General features: G+C 33.2%; 1 protein-coding gene across 1 annotated transcript in view; it reads left to right on the top strand.

Annotated features, from left to right (window-relative positions):
• Positions 1 to 14,864, top strand: part of LOC139687875 (uncharacterized) — a 62,426-nt gene extending 47,562 nt beyond the window's left edge. Inside the window, exons 4-10 of the mRNA XM_071585209.1 lie at positions 2,668 to 2,970; positions 5,137 to 5,429; positions 5,915 to 6,092; positions 6,642 to 6,929; positions 8,855 to 8,978; positions 10,090 to 10,197; positions 14,699 to 14,864. Of these exons, the coding sequence (XP_071441310.1) occupies positions 2,668 to 2,970; positions 5,137 to 5,429; positions 5,915 to 6,092; positions 6,642 to 6,929; positions 8,855 to 8,978; positions 10,090 to 10,197; positions 14,699 to 14,733 (1,329 nt within the window). The 3' untranslated portion in view covers positions 14,734 to 14,864. The remainder of the gene's footprint in view (positions 1 to 2,667; positions 2,971 to 5,136; positions 5,430 to 5,914; positions 6,093 to 6,641; positions 6,930 to 8,854; positions 8,979 to 10,089; positions 10,198 to 14,698) is intronic.
• Positions 14,865 to 21,125: the final 6,261 nt, after the last annotated feature.

The raw sequence follows: 21,125 nt of genomic DNA, 5'->3' as shown, positions 1-21,125 counted from the left end.
CAGGCTAAGAGGAAATATTGGTGGCCATACTATAATGTAAGTTGTTGTTTAATAGATATAACTCTGCTGCCTGTAAAATTTTTATATGGATTAGAAATTCCCTTAAATTTTATTTTGTTTATCTATACCCTTTTTCCTTTTGAATTGTACTAACAATAGCCGTAGGCATCGATTAGTTATGCATCTTCATGTGTATCAGTTATTGCTCCCTGGTTAAAATAGTGCTTTGGTGTGTTTGTGCCATCTTGTAAGTATTTGTATGTCTTTTTAGAGTTTGCATTTGCATTGTTAGTGTTGTATGCTGAAAATTAACTGAAATGTAGTTAAATTCATATGTGCTATTTTGAGTAATGGGGGCGTATCATTCATGCTTACGCAGTTATTTTAGATCTCAAGTTTTTGAATAATTTAATTTTCAATATTTGGAGAAGTTGGAACAAGAAGTTTAGGTGTGTTTTGCTTAGGAGAATATTTAGCATTTGTAAATATTTGATACCGTTCTTCATCACTAGGAGCTATTTGAGTTATTGAATGGTTTTTATTTTGCTGTGCCAAGTAATTAAACTTTCTAACGATGAACTTATTACATGTATTGATTAGATAGTCTTTAAAAGTAATATTTCATAAAACAGTCATTGTACTCATATAGTAAACAAATTTTAGTAAAATTTTGGTTTAAGCTGCTTCTTCCTATGAAGTTTTGTTGTAGTACAATTTGAATGCTGTTTAATTTATGACTGTTAAAATTTGTTTCTAATTCCTGCAAAGGCATACCAAGTGTAGTAAAAGGAACTGACCCTTGATGAATTAAAAAAAGAAGACCCTAGGCTACTTTTATGAAAAATTTGCAGTGCTTATGCATCCTGAAGTATCTAATTTTATTGTTTGTGCCAGTTGATTGACCCTTGCATTAATTTGTATGCTTAAGGCAGTTGGGTTTCGTAAGAATTTGGGAAAAAATAGATGTATATCACCTTGTGCTTATATGTCTTCTGAACATGTGTTTATTTCCATGGTGCCAATATATGTATTGCTTTATACATTTAAGACTTGGCCAACATTGGGTCTTTATTTTACAAAAGCAAAAATTTCACTGTTTCATATTGAAGGAGTGCTTTAACTAATGGTAGCACTAGGATCCATATTAAAAGCATGAAAAAGTGTTTTCATTATATTTCCTCAAACATAGCCTTTCTATTCAAGAAGTTCTCTCGGGTTTCCCATCGGGTCAGGTTGTAGTACACCGACGTTTCGAAGGCTGACTCTGCCATCATCTTCACCCTGAAGACGATGGCAGAATCACTTCTTGAATACCATACGCCGGGAAAACCTGAGATCCTTCATAGCCTTTCTATATTTATAAAATTAGTCCTGAAAAGGATTGTACTCGTGATAAATAATTTTGAGTTCAGTGTTATTGATAGGTTGGGATTTCCGCCTAAGTGAAGGGTATAATGTGAGAAATTTCTTGCCTATTCAGATCAGTAAAGACCTAATTTGCATTATCATCTGTCACAAGACAACTTTTCTGGGGCAGTAAATGTGCGTATGTCCAAAAATGATTCTGCTCTATATGCATGCTTCCTAAAAACTTGTTTTTTAATTTGAATGGAATCAAATTATTTTGACTGTTTTATTTATTCAATTAACTTAGTATATTTTTGTATTAAACTTCATGTATTCATTTTTATTATATTTAAAAAAATTAACTCTAGTTTCCTTGTCTTAAAATTGATCTGGTATTTTGGTATATTGATCTGATTTTTGATGGTTGATATTTGTACCTAAAAAGTACAATTTTGACTTTTGCTATATTAGGCTTTTTCCTGAAAATGTACAGTAACCATCATGATCATTAAATTAAAAAATATCAAGCATCTTTTGGCCAAAAATCATGGGGTTTTATTGTCTAGAAGCAAATCATACGAATGCATGACTTTCCAGTCATAACCTCTGCTTCAGGGGTTATACATATCATAGTATTTTTTTAAATTATCCTAGAAACCTGAAGCCATTTTTCGAGACAATTTTAATTTTCTTTAAGTGCTTCAGTTTCTGCTGTATTTTTCATCAATCACTGTTTTCCCTCGAGAGAATCCTTTAATTCTGAATCTCTCGGAAAAAATAGCTCAAGTATCTGAACTTTACTTTGACTATGTATGCTGGTTGCATTTTCACATATATTTGGTATAGTTCAAGCAAGACTATACATTGATTTCATATGGGAAATATTTTCTATCTAAAAATGAAGAGAAAAAATTAGGTAATTAATGAAAACCCCTGAGGAGTAGATCATTGTATATTAAGTAATATGCAAATTGAAATCCAGTTTTGGGAGGCTCACATCGGAAAAGATTTGACTGTTATTTAAAATGTGCTGACAGTGAACTTTGTTGCTGCTTAGTGAATTTTGTCATAGATTTTGTCATTATCAATAAGCAAGCTTTTTAAGAGTGAACTCCAAATAGATTTGTGAATCCATGGCTGTTGATCATTTGTTCATCATCTACTTAATTGTGTAATTTTCTTTTAACTGATAATTACAATTCCATTAATTTGGCTTTTAATAGTATATTTTGCTGTTGAAATTTGACTTTTTACTCTAGTGAAAATTGTTCATTTATACATGTTTGTAATTCACCCTATGAATATGTTCATATTTTACAGGTATTGGTTCCACCATGGATTGAACACCTTTGTTTCCCAGATGCAACAAATTGGCCTCTGGTCAATAAGACATCAAGTTCTAATTGGGTCATTGCAGATTCAAAGAAAAAGGATCTTAAAGCAGGTGATGAGGCCGTGAAAACAGTGGGCAAGGGTTGCACATATTCTTTGGTCATCACAGGAGCCAATGGCAACCGCAGATTTGGTTATTGCCGACGTGTGTTGCCTGAAGGAGGGAGTATGTGCCTTCCTCTCAACTACTGCCTCATTAGTCCATATCGAGCCAATGGCTTCTATTTGAAGGTATGCAACTCTTTAGATTTAGAAACAAGGGACTGTGGCAATGAGCTGCCACTGTATTACTTCAATTTTAGAAATGTTTAATTTGCTTATGGGAATCTTTTGAAACATAGGCATGGAAGAGTTTCAAATCTATTATGCTAATTTTCTTGTTATGCATTTAATAAGTATTCCTCTTTGATATTTAATTTGTTGTGGGTTAAATATTTTCAATACTTTGACCTTGCAACATTAATTTTTGAAGTAGCTTACTTATGTAGTAATGATCTAAAATTTCTTGTTCCGTGTTCCTTTCATTTTGCATAACACTGTGCCTCCTGTGTCCACCATTTTCTTTCCAGAGATCTTTCTGGAGAACAGGAGTTAAGAGAAAATGTACAATATTGCCTTGACATCAAACAGTGTGTTGAGAAATTTGCACCAATTCTTTTATTTATTCTTACCAAGAAAGGAAAAAGTTTTCCCTCAAGGAGAATTAGCATATCGTGACAATGATTTGTTCAGTTCATTTTGAAATTTTGAGACCTGAGTAGGAGATTTATTTTGAGTATTTAGATGATACCTAGAAACTCATGCTTTTGCTGAATGGTATTAGATTTATGAAGTATGTAGTTTTTGGATTGCAGAATCCCTAAATTGCTTGCCATAAGGCTGAAGTGTTTTGATGTCATGCCCATGTTCAGTCTGTTAGTTTGTTTTTAAAGGTTTATTATAGAATTTCCATTAGAAACAATTGCATTCTATGGTTCACCAAAACACTTCTGCAAGAACTCCTTATCTTCCATAGTCTTCTTTGAGTTAATATATTTGTCCCCTTAGGTTGACAGAAAGAGTTTTCTCTACCAATAACAGACTCGCATTGGAGAATTGTGTAGGAAAAAAGTTTTCTCTTTTCTCCCAGGGAGAAAAGTTGAAAACTTGGGGTCCTGGAACATAGATCAGTGGCTTATAATGGAAATTAGATTCATGAGGTGTATTGAAGTTTTTTTTATTAATTTACATTACGAATGGAATGGTATGACAATATTTTATTACATAATTGGTATTTAGTCAAATCATCGTCACATACAGGTACAGCCTGTAGTATGGCTGAAATGAAAATTTGCTGCATTCCAATGTGGAAGATTTGCTTTGCATGTTGCAATTCTAGTTGTAGGCCATTGTCCACGTGTATTAAAACCTGTATTAATGCCCACTAATCCCAACTCAAGAAAAATTTCCAGCTCATTCATTTTCATTTAAAGTTCACTAATAGTAATTTAACTTCAATTCTTAATAGTTTGTTTGGTACTTAGGATTATGCAATATTGAATGATATTTTCCCTCATTCTACTTGTAATTATTGAAAAATCATCTTTAATTAGGTATCAATATAAGGAAATGATAATTGAGCTGAATTATAACATTTTAATTTTTTGTTGCTGCTTCAAAGATGATAGGTATATATTGCCACTGGATACCATTATTTGACTGTTTACTTTTGGAAAAATTAGTCAATTTTGCGGCCACTATTGCATGGTCAGGTTATCAACTCTACCCAGTGGGCATATCTGGTGGCATTAAGATAAACGTTGATGTATTCGTTCACCACAATGAATTTACATTGGGTTTCACATGGTTGCTATCTTAAAGTATATATCTACTTTATATCAGGCAATTTCCACAGAAGGAGATAGAATTTGTTAAAAATTTGTATTGTAAATTTTCATTTTGTAGTTGATTAACATACAATGATAAAAATTAAAAATTTTTTCCTATTACTGGGCACGAATTCCATTTAGAAAATATGGCTTGCTCAGAATTTCACGTAATTTAAGCTCTCGGGGCCCTTTCACATGGGTAACTTAATGAGTTAATGAAACACATAATTCAACTATCAAGGTTGTAAAGCAATTTCACATAATTTTAACTCTCTGGCCCCCACACTATTTTAATTCAATGAGCTCATGAAATGCTTTATTCAATAATAGAGGCAGGAAAGTAATTTATTGAAGTTCAGAAATGTAGAATTCAGATGTATAATTACATTGACTTAGTTTTCTGGTTATGTTTGTTGATTCTAGTTCATTATGCTCACTGCTCTGAAGAATGTGTATATGTATTTCTTCAATTTTTTGTAGAATATATTATTTATTTAAACCAATTTTATCAATTTCATTCATTTTTAAGGTCTTAGCTGAGTTAGAGTCACGTCATGGTGAGCCAGAGGTACAGAATACAGCTTTCTTGCAAGAACTGTACTCTTGTAAACTGCCTGGGCCTGGCCAAATTCCATGTCCATGTCCGTCATCGTATTCCTCGCCATCTTCATTTTTAGCATCACTAAGGAGGCCATATGATACTCGTCTGGAGGAAAGAGATGTAATGGAACTTTTCTGCTGTCTAGAAGTGGCCGTATTTCTGGACGTATTTGCATCACTTTTATTGGAAAGGAAGGTGATTTTAACCAGTTCTTCATTAAGGTAAGTTTTACATTTCTGTACTTATAAATGAGAGCTGTAAATCTCCCTTAATTGCTGGGCCTTATTTAAAAAAAAGCTGACTTTCTGTAATTTGTACAATGGGAGGTAAGAATGTAGTCCCACTTTATGAATGAAAAAATATATTACTAAATTGCTAATTTTGTGGGCCAGCCCAAGTAAACTATTCAAATCTGCTTGTCTAGAGGTACTATATACTTGATTTTAGTGAAGCTCAATGTGTGAGTTGAATGAAATATATATAGATAAGTGAATTTCACTTGCCGTTGGGCTGGTATTGGGTGAACTCTTCTCTCATCCTTAGGATTGTAAATGTGATTTGATTTTTTTATATTAAGTATGCATGCATACAGTGTCATTTCTTATGGTGTTTACAACTTCACATTAATGCATAAAATATTTATTGTTTTTACTATTACAATTTGTCTCCTCACAATCATCAGGTTTGAATTAATTTTGTTTTGCAGTAAGCTCTCATCATGTATTGAAGCCTTGCAATCTGCACTTTATCCATTCTCCTGGCAGCATACATTTATACCTATACTGCCTGCTCCAATGCTGGAAATATGCAGTGCCCCAACTCCTTACATTATTGGTGTCCTTAAAGGAAGTAATGGGCAAGTGCCAACCATTAACTTTGATGAGGCAAGTATTTCTTTATTTCTTGCAATTTGTAAGTATTGTATTTAAAAAAAATAAAATGGGCTATTGGATCAGAAGTTCGAAGCTATGTGAGATGACAAAACAGTTCCTAAGGTACTTAAGAGCCACATATATGTCAATGAAGGGAGGTTCAGCATAAATTTTCTCACCATTGCCCTGTAACAAATCTATTATAGTCTAGTCTTCACTTGAGTCCTCTGCTAGCACTACTACTAAATGATATAAAATATTTTCTGTTTATTTGTTTTCCTGGATTTAAACACTTGCGCAAAGCATGGGAATAAAAATTATACCTTCTGATATTGCCCCTGGAATGCCAGTGAAACAGTTGTTTTTTGTAAATATTTTGGATAAAATCCAAGATATAAATGTTTTCAACCTAATGGTAATCAAAAGTCAACATTATAAATGACGTCATGCTATGGAAATCAATATATATGCATGAGTATTGAATATGTATGTTCTGTCCTAAGTTGTAGTTCATATTCATAATGAGCTTTAAACAGCTTACTTTTCATTTTGTCATTTTAGGGCATCATGGTAGATTTGGATACCTCAAGTTATATTAAAAGAGTTGGGGATGAAGGGAGTATTTTGCCACCACGAATCAAAAGAGCCCTGCGGGCAGCTTTGCGTTTGGCGTTGGGAATAACTCCCTCTCCTCTACAAAATTGCAGCAAAAATAATCCAGCTCCAGATGGAGCTTCTCCTGTGCGAAATGTCCTTGTATCAGAAGCCTTTTTACGAATGTTTTTGATGGTTGTAGGCCATTATCCCAATCACATTGCTGTCCAACAAGATGGTCGCCAAGTTTTCCAGGTAATTGGCTTGAATTATTTTGCATGTTGCTGCTTTTTATGGACATTTTGAACCCTCTGAAAATTAAGCCTGTTCCTTGAGAAGTAAATCTATATAGGTATACTTTTCAAGGGAATATTTTTATAGGAATCATTTTTTTAAATATTACATTCAATATTATATCTGGCTGCTATTTTGTGAAAACTGCACAAAAATGAACTTTAAGAAAAATTAATGAATGAAAAAAATTTTTTCCTGTGGATGAAAGAAAATTTTATAAGAATCATTTGAAATAAAATGAGATTAGGATTTCCTAATTACTTTTCAATGATAATTAAAATAATAATTCCCTATATTTCTCCAAGAAATGTTGATAAATGAATTTTTCAATACAAAAGTAAACATTTTAAGAGTCCATATATATTATAATGATTTCTATAATCCTCCTATTTTAATTGATCTACATGCATAATTTGCCTAAGATTGGTTGATGAGTGAACGAGGCAGTATTTAGTGAGTAAAGCGCATTTTCATGAAGTTGTTCCTTTTAATTCTGTTATATCAATGTTGTGATATATAATGAAATCATGACTTATTGTTTATATTCCAAGAAGGAAGGAGAAAATTATTTACTTTTACATATTTTATGGATCTTAACTGCTTAATGTATTAGTTATTTTCATTGATCATAAATAAGTAAATGAGGAGAACTATAGTTTGTGACAAAAAATAATCATGCTCTTTTTCAGTTTATCTCTAGGTGTAGGTGAAGTCTCTTATTTCAATGGCAACCAAACTAACTTTCTTTGAGTGTGGTGTTGTGACTAATGATTTTGATAAAAGTAATTAATATTTTGTAAAGATTGTTTTTGATTTGACTTTTAATTGTACAACTGGCTTCCAACTAAGTTGAAATCTGTATGTATCCCAAATTTCAAGAAAAGAGCATATACTTGAATACTTGAAAACCCATTTTACTCATTGAATTTTTTGTGACAATCTTCATCGCATTTAAGAATTTATGTCTATATGTTGAGTGATATTTATATTGGTGGATTTTAATATGGGTATCATTTATCAAAATGAATAAAGTATTGTAATTATAACAGTAATACATATTTTTTTGGATCTTAAATTTTTACTTCATTTGTTGTGCAAATGTATGTTTCAAATTTTATTCTCATAACTTTTTCCTTAAATTTATAATATTTTCAACTAGCATCATATTAATTTTAGTACTATTCTAAAACTTGTAAAGAATTGCTCAGAGCATAATTTGTGTTGATGGGAACTTCTAGTAATACAGGGTTCGTCCGGAAAATAAGTGTACTGACTCCTGGGCTGGGCGTGCCTGGAGCGGCGCGCCCAGCACCGCTCTGACGGGCTGTGATTGGAGGGGAGTATGTTGGCAAGCGACGCTGAAAAAGGCAGTCGGCTCTGAGCTGTGGTGTAGTGAGGAGCTCTGTTAACGCGAACCTCCACGCTCGACCCACGTCATGGAACGCGATGCCGAAGTTTTTGGAGCAGCGTTATTCCATCAAATTTGCGGTAAAGCTTGGGAAATCGTCTACCGAAACTGTCGGTATGATTAACCAGGCTTACGGGGAGTCAGCCATGTCCAGAAACATGATCTTTCGGTGGCACAAGATGTTCGTGGAGGGCAGAGAAGAGGTCGATGACGAGTCTTCGAGAGGTTCCCGATGATGCCTTCGCGGGAGTGTCCAGGAATGGGAACGCCGCTGGAACAAGTGTATCGACTCACAAGGGTCCTATTTTGAGGAATATTAGCTTAAGATATGTAAAAGTGTAATAAATTTTTTTTCCTGAGCTCAGTACACTTATTTTCCGGACGAACCCTGTATGACATAAATAATATTAGATTTAAAACTTAGTCATTGTTTCCAAACATATGAAATTTTTTTCTAACTGCACTCATTTTTTTGCAGAGAGAATCATTCATCAAAGCTATGCCTTTTGATAGTGTGCAAATGTTTCTTGAGTGGTTCACAGAAACATCAATGTTTTCTGCATTCATTGATGCACGTCTGGAAGGATGTCCTGAGATTGGAGGTACATATTTTTTCTTTTAATAATATACTTGTTAAATGATCATAAATTTTATAGACTAAAATACACAATTATTTTTGCTAAGTTATGATATGTTATTATTCATAATGCAAGAAGAAAATAGTTTAGGATTGTTTTGATTTTGGATTGTTGTGTAAAGTGATGTTAAATTTGTTGGACTGCTATCCAAAAATTGTGTAAAACATGACTTATGCTGATAGTCTTTGAATCTTTGCCCTAGCAAATTGATATTTATTTTCCTAGTGATACATTTAGTAATATAAGTAGGAAGTTTTGGCAATTTTTTAGTCAGCATTCCCAATTTCACATCCTAAATCCCTAATCTAATTGGCTAATGCCATAAAAAAAGCAGAATTTTAAAACTAAATATTTATGCCCTACAAAAGCCAGATGAATTTAAAGCGTTGTAAATAGTTGGAAAATGTTAATTCCAATAGCACAAAAATGGGAATGACACAATGTCAATTATAAAAGAGTTGGATTGCGTAATAATATTGATCGTTGCTGATTCCCTATCCTAAAAAACTGCTTACTATTCACTCAGTGTCCGCACTAGGATGAGAATGATTAATGGTTTCAAATAACTTTGGTATTAATCATGATTTTTTAATCAGAGTTTATATTTCACCATTCCAAATTATTTCATCAAAATATCATTGCGCGAACTTATTACACAACAAATATAATGCATTCACAAATGAACATCATGGACACATACATGGACAATAGAGAATAATGATGTAAAAATAATTATTTGACATTAAATTCTAGACTTAATGGCTATAACAGGATTTGGAGGAAGTAAATATTTAAAAAATCCCAATTTCATATATATACAAGACTGTCCCTTGCAGAATTGAAAAAAATAATTTGTAAAAAGTCATCATGGCATATTTTGTAAAATCACATTTACAGTAGGTATGAATAAAAGAACTTTGAATCTAAAATATAGACAGTTGTTCAGTTATCAGTTCCATGTAGCTTACTTTTTTTAAGATTTTACTTGTGCAAAAATGTTTCATTCCTCTATTTTTAAATAAATTTTAGATTTCAATTTCATATGAATAGCATAAAATTTTATTTCCAATTATAGATGGCATTTTTGAACAACGAGCTCATCAATTCTGTGAAGAGCTGAAGAAGGATGCACTTTTCTTCTTGAAAAATTATAAGATGATCACAAAGAAAAGGAAAAAATTTGGTAAGATGCTATGTAAATGGCATTAATAGTATTTATAAGGTTTTGGTAGATTAATTTTAGTTTTGGATATCTTTCTGCTCCTTGAAATGCAAAACATATTAATAATATGCGTATTTCAAGCTGGGGTTTTACTTACAAATTTCTGGTATTTAAATATGTAACCCTAGAACTGTTTAACTGGTGTACCTTTATATTTGAGGCATAATATTTACAATTTATAGTAGTACCCCTAATGAAACACTACTTTGCATTTTGCTGTCAGGATTAAATTACCAAAGGCATTGAATGCAGTTTTTATTTTCTATTTTTCCTTGAGCAATTTTTATCAATTCAATTCCAGACATAGAAGCCTATCCTCACTGTTAAGTTTTTTATAGTTTTTGATAAAATATAATTGATTTTCAAGAAAAGATTTTGGTAATTTTTCACCAGAGCCAAGAATGCATTTGCTGAATTCTGTTCTGATGCCCCATTATTCGCCGAGTATTTTGTCGTACTTATTAAAAAAATGAAGTACTGTGCTGCTGCAGTAATGCTGCCAATTGTTTTCAAGTGGCCATATTCCAGGAATTTATGCCATGTATAAAATCATTTTTATTTTTTCTTAGTTTGAAAGTATCATATCAATGAGAAGGTACTTTGTTTGAAAATTATTCATGATACATAGGTTATTAAATTGCCAATGCAGTTAAATAGAACCCACACATTAATGTGTAAACAGTTACAAATGCAATGGAATCCTGGTATAATGACTAGGGTGGATTACAAAAATATCAGGTTATTGGGTCATGTCTCAGATTCAGTATATTGCCCAATGATTCGATATGATTTTGCACTATTTAATCAGTTATGTCGGTGCCTGCCTATTGCACTGCAGCTTCAAGTACCTACTTGCTGAAGAAAAATTCCTCCCCCCTCAATACATTTTCTGGCAATGATGTGAAACACCTTGGACCTAAATCTTTTAAAATTTGATTTCTAAAATTTGGATGCATACAGGAAGGACTAGGTACAAGTCCACCTACAGTGCTATCTCCTTACTAATTTTTCTGTTGCCAGATGCTTCAGAAGTCTTGAAGCTGCATAATTTTGTTTCCATGTTTAACGCAAAACAGTTTACTAAAAGATATAATGTAAGACTTGATATCATTAAGAAACATGTTGCTTTCAGTGTTAAGTATGATTTATGACCTATTTGTTTCTGAAAAAATGGTTCTTAGTTATGAATTCAGTATCATGAAACCTTTAGGGTAAATTGAACTAATGACATTTGAATGCATTTTGAACTTATTTTAGGAAACAAGCAGCTGTCAGTTAAAATGAGGTCTAATGTTTTACAATAAAACAAGGAGCTTTGCATGCTTGAGAGATGTATTGAGGGGGGAGGAATTTTTCTTCAGCAAGTAGGTACTTGAAGCTGCAGTGCAATAGGCAGGCACCGACATAACTGATTAAATAGTGCAAAATCATATCGAATCATTGGGCAATATACTGAATCTGAGACATGACCCAATAACCTGATATTTTTGTAATCCACCCTAGTCATTATACCAGGATTCCATTGCATTTGTAACTGTTTACACATTAATGTGTGGGTTCTATTTAACTGCATTGGCAATTTAATAACCTATGTATCATGAATAATTTTCAAACAAAGTACCTTCTCATTGATATGATACTTTCAAACTAAGAAAAAATAAAAATGATTTTATACATGGCATAAATTCCTGGAATATGGCCACTTGAAAACAATTGGCAGCATTACTGCAGCAGCACAGTACTTCATTTTTTTAATAAGTACGACAAAATACTCGGCGAATAATGGGGCATCAGAACAGAATTCAGCAAATGCATTCTTGGCTCTGGTGAAAAATTACCAAAATCTTTTCTTGAAAATCAATTATATTTTATCAAAAACTATAAAAAACTTAACAGTGAGGATAGGCTTCTATGTCTGGAATTGAATTGATAAAAATTGCTCAAGGAAAAATAGAAAATAAAAACTGCATTCAATGCCTTTGGTAATTTAATCCTGACAGCAAAATGCAAAGTAGTGTTTCATTAGGGGTACTACTATAAATTGTAAATATTATGCCTCAAATATAAAGGTACACCAGTTAAACAGTTCTAGGGTTACATATTTAAATACCAGAAATTTGTTGTTAAAACCCCAGCTTGAAATACATGGCATATTACTAATAAATTTTGTATTTCAAGGAGCACAAAGATATCCAAAATCGTAGATTATATATTTTTATATATTTTGTTGTCTCATGCATAACTTTATGGAATATTTGTAGCATATTGAAATGAAATAATTGACTTTGTAATTCCTCACACTTTATTTAAATGACATGATCCAGGTTTCGCAGTTGGACGTCATCATCAGGTGGTCCTCATAGAAGCCAACTTGGTATATATACTTTCTGATCAAGGGAGGGGGGGTTTGTCAGAGAGGGAGATTGGTGGGGTAAAAAGGTTAAATGTAGCTGGGAAAAAAGGGAATTAAATCTGTACAACCGAAAGATTTAATTCTCATTTTTTCCCAGCTACATTGTAACCTTTTTACCCTACCACCCTCCCTCTCTGACCAACCCCCCCTCCCTTGTTCAGAAGGTATATATATATACCAAGTTTGCTTCTCTGAGGACAACCTGATGATGACGTTCAATGTCGAAACCTGGAGCGTGTTTTTTAAATAAAATGTGTGGAATAACAAAGTCAATTATTTCATTTCAATATGCTACACAAATGCCATAAGGTATGCCTGAGACAACAAAATATATAATCCTTTTTGTTCTGTGGTATATTGACTCAATTATCAAATACAATATTGCCAATATGAAATCAATTCCAGTTTTTATATTGGCATTATGAACCATGAAATATTAAAGTATTAAAATGTTGTCCAAGTATCAAACTGTTCAAAAAGTATTTCGAATGTCTGCAGGTTAAGTATATTTGATTTTCAAGTTTTTTGTTGTGCTATTTTGGTACTTATGCCTCTCACTTATGCCAAAAATTTTGGCCATTTTGAATGTTCAGTTAATTTTTTACAGCTGTTTTGCTTGGATGTGTTTAAGCTTGTCTTTGATTTTTGCCTGTTCCAAAAAATGGATCAAAGAATATGTATCAAATTTTGTGTGAAAAACAAAATTAAGTGCGCGGATGCATTCTGAATGTTGACTGTGGCATGTGGAGAAGCTAACTTGGACCGAAGCAACGTTTATCGGCCGTGCAAAATGTTCTCAGATGGCCAAGAAGATGTGAACGACGAAGAGCATGCCGGATGCCCGCGCACATCAACAACAGATGAAAACATTGATGAAGTGAAGAAAATAGTATTGGCCAATTGTCGAATCACCATTAGAAAAGTTGCTGAGGACCTGAATATATTGTTTGGCTTGTGCCGATTATACCAAATATTGATTTTTACCAATCATTTGGGTATGACCCGGGTCGCCGCACAATTCGTTCCAAAATTGCTCAAATTCGACCGAAAACAGCAATGCATTAACATTGCTAATGAGGTGTTGGACTATGTCCGCGACTCAAATTTGCTCATAACTGGTGACGACTCATGGGTTTATGGTTATGATGAGGAAACTGAAGCTCGATCATCCCTATGGAAGCTGCGGCATGAGCCAAGACCGAAAAAAAGCATGCCAAGTTCGGTTGAATGTGAAAGTTTTGCTTACAGTTTTCTTCGATTGCAGGGGCATGGTGCATCATGAGTTCTTGCCACAGGGTAGAATGGTAAATAAGGAATGTTACCAGCAAGTTATGTGCAATTTGCATGAAGCAATCCGCCACAATGCCCGAATTTGTGGAATAACAAATATTGGCTTTTCCACCATGAAAATGCCTGAGCTCACACATTGTTACTAGTGCACGAATTTTTGGCCAAAAATAACACACCGACGATGACTGCAGCCACCGTATTCTCCAGATCTGGCCCCTAGTGTCTTTTTCTTGTTCCCTAAACTGAAGAGGCCCATGAAAGGATGACACTACGCTGCAATTGATGAGATGAAGACTGCATCGAAGGAGGGGCTGAACAAGAGAAAATAAAATGATTTTTTGAAGTGCTTCGAGGATTGGAAAAAACGTTGGCACAAGTGTATAATATCTAATGGGGATTACTTAAAAGGGGACAAAATAGATATTCATGAATTAATAAATAAATTTTGAAAAAACACAAAAGTCGTGATACTTTTTGAACAGACCTCGTATATTAAATGATGAAATAATAGTAGTTTTGAGTGGAAAATCTCTGAAATGAGCCATACTGTATAATGTGGCTTACAAGTAAGCATATAACTAACGAGGATATTGGTAAAACTAGTTGAAATCTTATTCCCTGGATTTTAATTATTGCATGAATTGTATTGCCATGAAATATTAATATGAAAAGGATTCTGTATTTGATACAATGGAAATTTTCTAGGTCCTATTGAAATTTTTTACTCATATTAATCTGTTTATGTAAATTCTCTTTCAGGTGATCGGTTTAAGGATTGGACCCCATTTTCCTGAGAGGAAAACATTCGTCGATGCGATTCTCATCCTGTTTTATTTAATGCTCATTTTTTTATATAAGTAAATGTGTGTATGTATTGACATAATTCTCTTTTTGACTGCAGCCAAAATATAATCTCATTGTTTAGTTGGATACATTTTTTTAATAAAGTATTTTTTTAAGAAAAAATTACAAATCAACTATTTATAATTCATTTGGTTCTTTGGGTCAGTTTTGGCAACTCCTAATACCTCAAAGCAATTGCTTGACCTTTGGTATCGATAGTCGTAACTCTTGATTGTAATAAAAATGTTGTAATGTACTATTTTACTTCGGGACTGTTCACTAATGATAGAAAGCTCCCTCCCCAAAGTAGTTCAGTTTGTTCATGTAGCTCAGCTTTGCCTTCAAATATTCATAAAAAGGCTGAATTTTTGTGATTATGAATTTGTAGTGTTTCAAAAAACTAGGGATTAATGTCTGATGAGAAACTGTGCAATTGACTTTTGAAAATTTTCTCAGCAATTCCTTTTATTGAAGCAAATTCAGAAGGTGTAGAATTAATGGCATTTTTTAAAAATCGGTTTTTTTTTCAAACAAATGATTGTCCAAGTCAATGAAATCATTCTTCCTTGGCCAAATGATGATTATGTTAGATGATTTTTTTCAGTTTGTTTCAGTATGTTTGCAAAATAATTATAATTGTTAGAATAAAGTACCATCATATGTACTTTAAGAATGCCTTAAGAAGTTCATTTTATCCGAGAATATGGGTATCAAAGTCATAAATCCTTCTTTGTTGATTTCCTTTCATAATTTAACTCTAAAAGCTGAATGATAACATAGACTGTTATGTTCCATAGCTTTAGGAAGAGCTCCTACAATGAAAGAACATCATTTAATATCATCATCATAATGTTTGAAGTACTAGAGAGTTGATTCAATCATGTGAACTGCTGTAAACAATGAGATAACTCATACTATCGCCATTTACGAAATCATTTCTTATTTCTTGAAACCTTTCAAAGACATGGTTTTTACGATTGAACAACCGAGAATTGAACATCTCTGAAAAGAATAGATTGTACAAGAAATAGTTTGAGATAGTTATGTGGGAGAATTTCATTTGACGTTGCCGCTATGCACAGTATTTACCTCTTAATGCTAAGAAAATAATTCATAAAAATCAAGGTAAATGAAATCATTTTTCAACGCACAAGTTATTGAGTAAACATTTGCCAAGACAAAATCAGAGAAAAAGATTGTGTGCCAATTCTTTATATTCTTCATTTAAAATCATTTCTTAAAACCTGAATTGAACAAATGCTATTGCAAATATTTAATTTTTAACTGAGAAACCGAATAAAACTTAAGTGCTTTACAATAAACAGTCACATTAATGATCACATACTTTGTTGTGGAAAGTCTATTTTTTGCATTATTAATAATAATAAAATATATTAAATATAAATATTGTTATTACCCTGTCACCCACACTTTGAAAGCCTCACATTCTGCTTCTTCTATATATGTATATATATGCAACAATTAGTGTTAAGTACAACATCTAATTCTACGAGGGCAATGAAAATTATCATACTTATAATAACTGAACCTCACGAAAACTGCATCTAACATTTGTAAGAACTAAAAATGCTGCACTTTGGCCTAAAAATGTGGGCCTCATTCTTTTGATTAAGTACCTGACAATGTGAGGAATCTCAATAAAATTTTTGAATTGAGATAAAATGAAAAACTGCATTGAAATTTTTTATTTTCCTGAACAAATCATCCGCCAATGCCTATGTCATGCTATTGGAGGGTTATGGAGAGTCTCTTCTCCCCTCCCAGGATCTTAGAAGATTATTTACAATCTTTAAGAAGGGGGGACAGTTATAAAGGTAGGTGGAGCTCCAGTCACTGTGCTTACAGAAGTAAATATTCATGCCATTGCTGCCAATGTGAGAAAAGATTTTCAAATAATGCTGAGAGTTCTATCAGAAAAATTGCAAATTTCTTTGGGTGCCACCTACATGTAGCATAAAATTGCACATCATAAATGTTTGTCCAAGGTGGCTATAGCTCGTACTCAAAAAACAGCTTATTAATGTAAAGGTTTGTTTGAACTTGAAGATGATTTTACAGGTAGATAAAGAGCTTTTGAAGGTTGTTACTGCAGATGAAATCTGGCTATATAATTTTTATCCTGTGAGCAAACAGCAAAGATCTGTGAGAAACCCTGGCATCACCAATACCAAAAAAGCCAAAGCTGTGATCTCTGATTGGAAAGTTAAGGTCATATCATTTTTTGAATCCAGGGAATGGTATATCAGCTCATTGTAACAGTACAAACAAATGGGAAATACTTGAAGGACGTAGTTACTAAAAATTGTTCCAGACAATATTAATCCAGAAGCCCACATTTGAGACCAACAGGCAGGAAGATACATGATGATAATTCATGGTGCCACATCACAAATGCTGTCACTCTGCATCTTTTGAAAATTAATGCAAAGATTGTGAGTTACCTATCCTCCCTATATTCCAGACCTAGTCCCATGTGACTTTTCTGTTCCCCAATATGAAGATACACCTTTGTGGAAAGCAATTTTCATCATCAGAATTGAGAAATGGTGAACTGAGCATATTTCAACTTGCAATGGATGCTACAGATCCATAATTGAGACAAATCAATGAAACTTGTAATATATTTACTTGCACGGGATATAACTAAACTAAAGTTTAAGTGAATTCTAATTCATTATTTCTGGCCAAATATTCTTAATTACTTTACATCTGGTTAAAACATATGAGATCAAATTTTGTGTTAATCATATCAATGCATTTTTAAGGTTCATTCATACACCCAAAGGAAGACACAATTACTTGATAAAATATTCAAAGAGAATTAAATAGATCTCAAAATATGGATTTTAAAAGTCTTTATGTTTACAAAACTTTTCTCCCCCTATGGATGTGATAAGTAAAAAGATTTTGCTCTACAAAATCCCGAAGGGTGTGAACTTGGATCAAAATTTATTGATTGTGAAGTGTAGCGCTCAATTCAAAAAGATAAAACAGGGGTTTCTGTTTAGGAAATGGGTAATAGAAGCATTAACTGGGAAGAAGAGAAAGAATTATAAGTAGTCTGTAGGAAAAATTTTGATTGAGGGTAGGGGAGCTAGGTATCATAGAGGAAAAATGGTAAGGTATTAAAAAGAGATTTAAAAAACTACAAACAAAACAGTAGGAAAATTAATTCTGGAAAGGATAAGGAAATCATTGAATATAGATGAGGTGATTAGAAAGATAGTTTAGAGAAGGAAAAGGTAGGTTATGAACACAAAGATAAGTATAAGGAATTATAAAGAGCTTAATAATATATTCTATTGTTTCAGGCTTCACTTCGTGGAAGTATTTAATATCCATACTAAAAAGAAAGACTCGTACTTTTCCACAGATTTTATTATACAGTACAATGCGTTTCACCGTATAATAAAATCTGTGGAAAAGTACGAGTCTTTCTTTTTAGTATGGAGCTTAATAAGAAACTGAGGTGGGAAACAAAGAGAGTGAAAGAAGTATAGTGGAAGATGAAGTTCAAGAACATGGATATTTTCCAAAAGAAGGGTTAAATTCTTGATCAATACTTTAACATGAAAGCACTGTCTGGGAGTAAGATGAAAAAATCCATACATGTACTCAAAGCTAATTAAGAAAAGTTGTTAATACACCCAGAGAAGATTCAAGGAGAGGGAGGAATATATAGAAAATGTATGGTAAAGATGTTAGGCCATCAAGCGTAGACTTGGAAAGAAAATAAATAAGAAGATGGAGAGGGGGCAAATGATTACTTCAGGTGATTATCAGTTTGGGTTCAGGAAGGGAAGATGCATGTTTGATGCCATAGCAGTTATGACGTCACTAATAGTGAGGAGCATTGAATACAATGAGAATATATTTGTCTGTTTCATAGATTTAGAAACGGCATTTGGTAGAGTGAATTTGGTGGAATCAATGAGTGTATTGCAAAAATTAGGAGTCGATTGGAGGATTAGGAGACTTATCAGCAACCTGTGAATTTCTCAAACTGCTCAGGTGTGAGTGAGCCCGAATTCCCTTCTCATTAAAATTTTTTTTAATTGCTGTAATCTTTTTGATCTTTGATGTAGAAATCGCCATTATCCTGCCTACGATAATAGCATTCAAATGATCAAACCCAATTAATTGAATAATTACATTTACAATCTTTATTGTAGTACTATTAGTAGGACTATATTATGAATGAAGCCAAGGAGCCCTTGAATGGTCCAGCTAATAGGACTGTAGTTAATAATAACATTTGATTTGCAATCAAAAAGTATTGAATTATCAATCTGTCTTAAATAGGAAGTAAAAATTTACACTCAGTTTTGACCTGAAATTTGGCATGAATATGCCCCTATTTAATTAATTGAAGCCAAATAGAGGCGTATCACTGTTAATGATAAAATTGAAAACTTTAATTCCAATTAAGGGGGAAAGTAGTAACAAAAGAAAGCTGCTAACTTATCTATTTAGCGGTTAAAATTCGTTATTACCCCTAATTATGTTTATATAGTTTATAATAAATAATAGAGGTTTATAGTTTCAAAACCCACCATTGCTAAATAAATACATGTGAATATATTTGGTGGGTAAGATTTTGTGTGGAATCAGTATACTCTGAGACAAAGTATGATCTTCAAATAGATTTTTCCACTTGGTCTATGGGGTGAAGAATAATTAAATAATGCTAGATCCACTATTTACAAAATGCTTCAGATCTTGTAATCAGTCCTAAATAATCCATTTAATATACTGTTCTGATACGTTTCATGATTGAGTAAAAATTATTTTAATATTGCAGTAGAAATAAAATTAAGGCACATATTAGCAATAAATTTTACCTGTTATCACAAATTATGGTTGGTCCCATCTTTTAAGAGGTACCTTCGAGGGGTGCAGAATCTGTGCAACCATGCTTAACAACCCTAGAGCTAATGAATTATCAAAAAAGGTGGCATGCAGTTGCAAAAGAAACACTTGGTTTTTCCACATAAAATATTTATTCACGACCTAGGTTTCGACGCTCAGCGTCATCTTCAAGAAGATGACGCTGAGCGTCGAAACCTAGGTCGTGAATAAATATTTTATGTGGAAAAACCAAGTGTTTCTTTTGCAATATGTATCGTTTCCACAAAGTGACGCCTGAAGTTATCTCCTTGGCATGCAGTTAATCATTCATCATACATTTTCAGATATTATGCAACTCATGAATAGAAGAAACACTTTTTCATTAGTTATCATTGAGGAAGACAGTAGTAACACCATGAGAAAATTATCCTCGCACATTGATTTGCACAGAAAAGGTTTCATCTTCGGGAAGTGAAATCAAACCTTTGTAAATCATCAATCCAAATGTTGTATTGATAGGTGAGGATAGATACTACCTCATTCTAAATCCTATAAGGCATGTGTAATTCACACATCAAAATTGTTTCACCTGAGGGGCTTTTCTCCTATTGGCGATGGCATATAGTATGTCTCTCTCTATCCAAGTGATTGACGGAGTCAGTGGTACTGTTCCCGTCATTAACTTGGATAGCGTCGTCACATTTGCCTATCTTAAGAGTTTGGTGTTACCCTCTTTGGCTCGGAAATCTCCAAATGATCGCCGAAGAAATAACCTTGGAAGTAGTGCGGCTTTGTATTGGCTGAGAGGGTTGATAAATCAGTATACTCGCCAAACGGAGATGCCGATGACGCGCCTTACACCATTGGTGAAACATTTTCATGACAAGAATAATCATTTCCTCAATTAAAAGTACGGACGAAATGGGACTTGGCATTGAATTAATCGCTTTAGAGCTATTGTCAAATAATATGCTAATATTGGAGGTAATCTTCTTAAAGTCTTGCTCCTCTTCCGCACCGAATTCGCTTCAAAACCTGTTGACAAGAGGCGTCACAGCACCGAGAGGGTTGAAGAACGTGAAAGGGTTTCAAGGGCGTGTAGTGTGTCTCGCCATCTTCCGCTTCCTGCCTTATGTGAGGGGCACACAGAAGAAATAACCTATACCGATCCACCGAGATGAAACTTTACTATGATTTATTGGCCGAGTGATAGCTTAATTTATCGAAAAAAGTAAAATTAATTAATGGTTTCTGGCGTAACTTTATGGAACCGATTCATTATAAATAAATGAAAGGACTAACTTTGTAGTTCCACACGAAAACGATTTATTCACACGACCCAGGTTTCGAAGTAAAACTTCATCATCAGGTGAGCTCTCTACATTTGCAGCCCTTCTTATATATACAGCCAGGGCGGGGGTGGGGTGGAGATAATCAAGAAGGTTTGGGAGGGGTAAAGTCAGGATTGGTTTGC

The sequence above is a fragment of the Hetaerina americana genome, unplaced genomic scaffold, assembly GCF_022747635.1.
Source record: "Hetaerina americana unplaced genomic scaffold, ioHetAmer1.1.p SCAF_2, whole genome shotgun sequence".
Taxonomy (NCBI): Eukaryota; Metazoa; Arthropoda; class Insecta; order Odonata; family Calopterygidae; genus Hetaerina; species Hetaerina americana.
The sequence above is the reverse complement of the archived record's forward strand: the minus strand, read 5'-3'. Positions and strand labels throughout refer to the sequence as shown.